The 6,332-nt window shown below is 44.6% G+C and overlaps 1 protein-coding gene across 1 annotated transcript; it reads right to left on the bottom strand.

Annotated features, from left to right (window-relative positions):
• Window positions 1-361: 361 nt before the first annotated feature.
• KCNA4 (potassium voltage-gated channel subfamily A member 4) lies at window positions 362-5,057 on the bottom strand. Its single transcript, XM_013177769.3, has 2 exons — window positions 4,375-5,057; window positions 362-3,571 (listed from the first exon to the last, which is right to left on the bottom strand). The coding sequence occupies exon 2, from the start codon at window positions 2,810-2,812 to the stop codon at window positions 824-826; it is 1,989 nt and encodes a 662-aa protein (XP_013033223.2). The 5' UTR covers window positions 2,813-3,571; window positions 4,375-5,057; the 3' UTR covers window positions 362-823.
• Window positions 5,058-6,332: the final 1,275 nt, after the last annotated feature.

Genomic DNA, 6,332 nt, shown 5'->3' with positions numbered 1-6,332 from the left:
AAAAAATAAAAACAAACAAACAGAAAACAATAAAATATGATGCAGAATTCACTCTTCCAATGATTGTCATTGAACTATTACATTAGTAAACATTCACAGTATGAAGTCTCTTTCAATATATCTCCAGCATATAAAGTAGTGCAAAAAAGCATTCCAGTCATTTTGCCTTTGCAGTCAGACCAGGTTAAATGATTCCCTTACTTCATTTCTTCCATTATTAGACAACAAATGCTGCAATGCCTCCAAAGAGAGTTATAAAAATAAACAATTTCTGGAGGTTCAGCAGCCTTTTCAAAGTAAATTTCCAGTTAAAAACAAGCATTATAGATTTCAAGAAAAAAAAAATTAGATCTATCTTCTGTAGAGTATCTTTTTACAATAAATTTGAAAAACAATGACTATGGTATCCAATGATTTATGGTAGCTGCTATTAAAGCACTGATAAATAGATAAATGACTACCAAGCTTCATTGCTTCTTACATAGTAAATACCTCTGAATGCCAACTTTTACCACAGAGCTGTTATTAGTGATGTCGACAGTTCATGCACCCACTTTAAAACTGACTTGGTTTTAATAAATTTTTCAGCCTCATGTGCAAAACACTTGCATTCTAATAAAAATATAGTCAAGTTATATCAGATCTAGCAATCTCTTCCTCAAGTTATATCACTTACTTGATATGTCATACGAGTTTAGCAATACTTTTTATTTGTATTTAACCATTAAACAGCATACTACTGTATGCTGTGGACTTCTGTTTGCATATTTCATTATTTTCACTGCACTCTTTAATGCATAAATATATTTGGAAACGTTCAAAATTACACATCAGTTTCCACAGAATTTGAATTTACACAGTTTTTCTTCTCTGACTCACTGCTATTCCCCGTGTCCTGACTTTTTTTCCCCTTTACACAGAGAGATTCTTTAACTCCTTCTTCCATCTCCAAATATTCTGATTTATCCTCTGTGGATGAAGATGATGCACTTCTAAATTTCTTCAGTAAATTTGTTGGGAGGTAAGGGCAACTGACTGCATTTTGCATCAGCTGCGTTTGTTCTTCATTCTCAGTCTCTCTGTGGTAGAAATAGTTAAAATTGGAGACAATCACTGGCACTGGTAAAGCAATGGTTAACACTCCCGCGATGGCACACAGGGACCCAACAATTTTCCCACCCACAGTTATGGGTTTCATGTCCCCATAACCAACTGTAGTCATGGTCACTACAGCCCACCAAAAGGCATCTGGGATGCTTTGAAAATGGGTGGCAGGCTCATCAGCTTCTGCGAAGTAAACAGCACTGGAAAACAAAATTACTCCAATAAAAAGAAAAAAAATGAGGAGGCCGAGTTCCCTCATGCTGGCCCTGAGTGTGTGACCCAGGATCTGCAAACCCTTGGAGTGCCTGGAGAGCTTGAAGATGCGAAACACCCTGACCAGACGGATGATCCTCAGGATGGCAAAAGACATGGCCTGTTGACCATTACTGCCCTGCTCCTGCGCCAAGTCAGTGCCCAGAGTAATGAAGTAAGGCAAGATGGAGACAATGTCTATGATGTTCATGATGTTCTTGAAGAAGTGTGCTTTGCTTGGACATGCAAAGCAGCGCACTGTAAACTCAAAGGAGAACCAAATGATGCATACTGTCTCTACAATGAAAAAAGGGTCATTGAAGATGGTGTGCTCCCCAGCATCCAGGTGAAGTGACTCATTGGAAAGCCCTTTCCCTAAGCTCAGGGACATCACGAATTCCTTGTCATCTCTGAACTCTGGCAAAGTCTCCAGACAAAAGATGACGATGGAGATCAAGATGACCAAGACAGAGACAATGGCAATGCCTCTAGCTGGACTGGAGCTCTCCGGGTACTCAAACAGTAGCCAGACCTGCCTCTTAAACTCATTCTCCGGCAAAGCTTTGTCCTCTTCCTCTTTGACAAACCCTTCATCCTCCCTAAACTTGAGCATGGCCTCCTCCCCAAGTTGGTAGAATTTCACCTCCTCAGTGAAGATGTCAAAAGGTACATTGACTGGCCTCTTCAGCCGACCACCACTCTGGTAGTAGTACAGTATGGCATCAAAGCTTGGCCGGTTCCTATCAAAGAAGTATTCATTTCTGAGAGGGTCAAAATATCTGCCTCGCTTCGCTGGATCACCCAACAACGTTTCTGGGAATTGAGCTAATGTCTTGAGTTGAGTTTCAAACCGCAGTCCTGACACGTTGATTACCACACGCTCACAACACTCGTACTCACTGTAGCGAACAGAGCTGTAACCCCCAGGGCCTCCACCATCATCAGGTGGCTGGTCTGAATATGAGAACTCATCCTCCCCATAGTCAGCACCGTAGTAGAGCTTTCCTTCTTCCTCATCGTCTTCATCCTCATCTTCATCCTCCTCTTCCTCCTCACTCAAGTCCTTCAGTATTCTCTCTTCAGAACCACTCAGAGGCAGCAGCTCAGAACAGGGGAAGGAGGCCCCACACTCCCTACTTCCCAAGTGGTGACTCCTCTTTTTCCCTTTCTTCCATCTCTTACCACTCTGGCGGTTGGGCAGGCTGCTGCGTGATGCATTCCCACCGTGAGAAGAGGATGCACCTCGACTCTGTTCCTGATGGTAGTGGTGATATGGTCCACCTCCACCTGTTGCCCCTGCTTCTACTGCTGCTGTTGCTGCTGCTACGGCTGCAGCTGCTGCGGCTCTTGACTGTGCCAGCCGCTCTCTCTCTCGGGCCCGAGCTTGGACCGCATATCCATAGGGCATGTGGCTGTTGCACCCAGAGCTATCTGCACTCACCATTGCAACCTCCATTTTGCAACTGCTTTTTTTTTTTTTAATCACTTAATGCAAAAGCTTTTATTTACAGTGCAAACTTAACTTTCAATATAGGAAGTTCAAAGCCATTTGCATTTGGAGGACAGTGCATTGGACACAGAGCAGGGCAATACAGTTATAATGCTGAATCTATGTTCTGCAAAACCACAGATCTGCATTTTCTTATTGTCCAAAATGTTTGACACAAACTACTGTTTTGCTAATAAGAAAAGATGAAACTCTCAAAATTGGAGCAGTGAACAGCTGAGGCCATATCCTTTCATCCACTAAGTCCCTTTACTTTCATTTATCTCCCACGGCTACCACAGATCTGATCAGATTCATGACTGCCTTCATGAAGAAAAAACACATGCAAATCAAAGGGTACCTGCTCTGCACAGATGTTTTTAGTTCATCATCGCAACCAAATGCAAATAGTGTCTTTCCTCATAATTTGTTCCTGGTAATGCTTTGGCCTAGAAATCTTATTATTGTTTATTATCATTACTTGGGGAGTTGAAATTAATTCCAGCCATCACTCTATTTACACAGTGAGAAGGTCTTTGCAAATCCTTTCTTCAGCCTGTCAACATCTCAAACCTGGGAGCAGCACCCAGGGCGTCAGCAGCAGTGGTAAGAGGAGGAGGAGGAGGAGAAGGAGATGAAGACTGAGAAACTGGCTCTGAGGTCCCCATAGGACAAAAGGGAGTGGATGGGTCACCCTTTGGTTATGGTCATGCAGAAGAAGCACTTAACCTGAGGCACATGCACAAACACACAAAAATAAACAAAACAAAAAGGGAAAAGATTGGATTGTTTTCCTAAAAGGTCACACCGATCAAATGAAACTGTGTCATCTATTACCACGGTATTCTAATCTTCCCCTACCCACACTGTTCACACTTCTACATTACACACACACCCACATCACATGCACAGAGATTTTGAACCACTCTGTTGGTAGGGATGTGGGTGGGTATGTCATATATATATAGACAGAGTTACAAAATCCCCACCCATATAAGCACTTGCATCCATACACAAACGCATGCTTCTGAAACACCAATACATATAAACACTAATAAAATTACTGCAATACACAATGCATTCAGATCTTTGAGTACATACTTAATATATACACCTACGTATATCTACATGAAATATTACAATAGATGTATCTATACAAAGAGCTTTTCATATTTTTGTAAAAACACGAGAAACAAGAATGTTACATTTTAATCTATAACTGAATTGTTTCAACCATAATGAACATCTCACTGAATTTGATTTGGAAATGGGCACATACAGTGTTCACTCAAGTGAAAACACTGTGATATGGTGTGTCAAACACAACTGCAGGTGCACTGAAGCAACATCTACATGCAAACGCACACAAAAATACACATGCACACACCCCTTTGAAACAGAACCCTCATTTATAGCTGTAACTATTAATATATGATAGAAGGTGACTATGGACTATTAAAAGACAATGCTATTTTTTAAATCATACCTATATGTCATGCAAAAAAAGGTCTTTAAATTGCTGTTATACTTACTGTTCGTAGGCAGAGAAATAGCAATGCTGTTCCTGCTAGTGTAAGGATCTGGTGACAGTGGTCCTGAGAAGGGGGCTGTGCCAACTGATCTACACCTGCAGGCGTGTAAGGTCAGTCAGCACCACAGGTTGATGAGTTATTTTTCTGCGTTCTTTCCGGGTGCAACAAGAGTGCCAAGAATGAGCCAGGGAGGCAGCTTAAACTGGGGGCATTCGGCACAGCTACAGACACCGCTTCTCACCGAGGCATTTGCATAAAGGCAACAAGCAAGAGTCTTGTTCCGAAAGGAAAAAAATGAAAGAAGTGAGCGTGTTTGTATGTGTGAGAGAGAAGGAATGAATGGATGAGTGTGATCACTAGGCTTTCTGAGCCCAGCTTTTGCTGTAGATGTGTAAATCAACGTTAAATAATCCGTGTACCAAGCCTGTTTCCACTGACGGGAGGATGAGGGTCGCTCCTTGCAGTTTCTCCCCGACACGTCCAGCCAGCAGCTGCTCAGCCAGCAGCCGCCCGCATCTTGCACTTGTTGTGCCGTTTTGTGGCAACGCTTACCAAACCCCCCCCCCCCAAAACCAAAAATAACAATAATTAAAAAACCCAAAACGAGAGGAGAAAGCGGCCGTCTACCACACGGCGTCCGCCGCCAGCTGCGGCCAGCTACCGCGGCGGCCCAGGCGCAGCGGCGCTGCCGGATCGAGCCCTGTTGCTCGGCGGAGGCGCCGCCCGCCGGCTCTGCGCGCCGCCGGGGCCGGGGCCGGGGCCGCGGCCGCTTTATGGGGCCGCTGCCGGCTCCGCGGCGCCCCCTGGCGGCCGCCTCCCCGCACTGCGCGCCGCCGGCCCGGTCCGGCTCGTTCCCCGCCCCGGCTCCCGGTTTCGTGTATCGGCTGTTAGTTGTCGAAAGGCGCCTGCCGGTGCTCAGTAACGCAGGCGCCGGCTAGCGGAGCTTGGTGCTGAAAGCCACGCTGCAAGCCCTGGCTTCTGTTTTTGTCTTTTTGTGTTTTGTTCTCGTTGTTTTTTTTAAAGGAAGAAAAATACATGGTCAAGGTGGTTCCAAAGTGGAAAAATGAAGTGCAAATCACGTTTTCCAGAAAGATCAAACAGCTGGCCCTACCTCTGTCCTGCTGATTCGTTCATCCCAAGCCCTCAAATGGCACAGGCACACGAGAGAGCTACCCCCACAGCTCCTGCCCAGCTCTCCCGTGCTCGCGTGCAGCCTGCCAGCTGCACGGTCTTGCACACGAAGCCAATTTAACTCTTACACCTAATTCTGTATCTGCACAGAAAAGTAGATCCTAGCTCATGAATAGGATACCATCATGTATTTGGTAGGGGAGACCTAAAATAACAGAGTTTTAGCACCTCTGCCAAAGGTGTTAAATCTTTTCTCCCTCTGCCCTCAGCCTGTACCACAAGCTGTGTAAGAACCAGCTATTCCTTCCCCGCCTGGAAAATCCAAACTGTGATCAATTCCAGCTTCTGTGAGCAGGCACCATAAAAATGCAGCTTGGCCATATTTGACGGTACAGCTACAATTCTACCATCTTGATGAAGAGTAAGTGTAGGCACTCCTGTTTAACAAGGAAAAACTGAAGAAGGATGGGATCATAACAGGGACAAACCAAGAGCAGTGCTCACTCCAGACACTTGCCTCAAGGTGCTCGCACCTGGTCAGGCATTTTTTCATTGCATAGGTCCACACCTTTCCCACAGTCCAGAGGAACCTAGAGAGCCTGGTGACTATTCCTCTTCAGATCCCGCACGGTACAACCCAAATTATCCACGATACCTCTATCTCTACTGCCTACATCAATTAGCACTCAAACTCTTCATTCCATTCATTTCAGTAGGTTGACCTATGACTATAAAAGGGAGATTTAAGGATCAACCAAATAAACATCAAGTTCATAATTGTCTGGTCAAAAACACTGAAATGCAAAAAAGGCAGCTATATCTAACCA

Source organism: Anser cygnoides, chromosome 5, assembly GCF_040182565.1.
Source record: "Anser cygnoides isolate HZ-2024a breed goose chromosome 5, Taihu_goose_T2T_genome, whole genome shotgun sequence".
In the NCBI taxonomy this organism is placed as follows: domain Eukaryota; kingdom Metazoa; phylum Chordata; class Aves; order Anseriformes; family Anatidae; genus Anser; species Anser cygnoides.
This window is presented reverse-complemented; position numbering and strand designations above follow the sequence as displayed.

Excerpts from the sequence above, each read along its gene's own strand:
- KCNA4 (XM_013177769.3), bottom strand. The coding sequence starts at position 2,812 with ATGGAGGTTGCAATGGTGAGTGCAGATAGCTCTGGGTGCAACAGCCAC.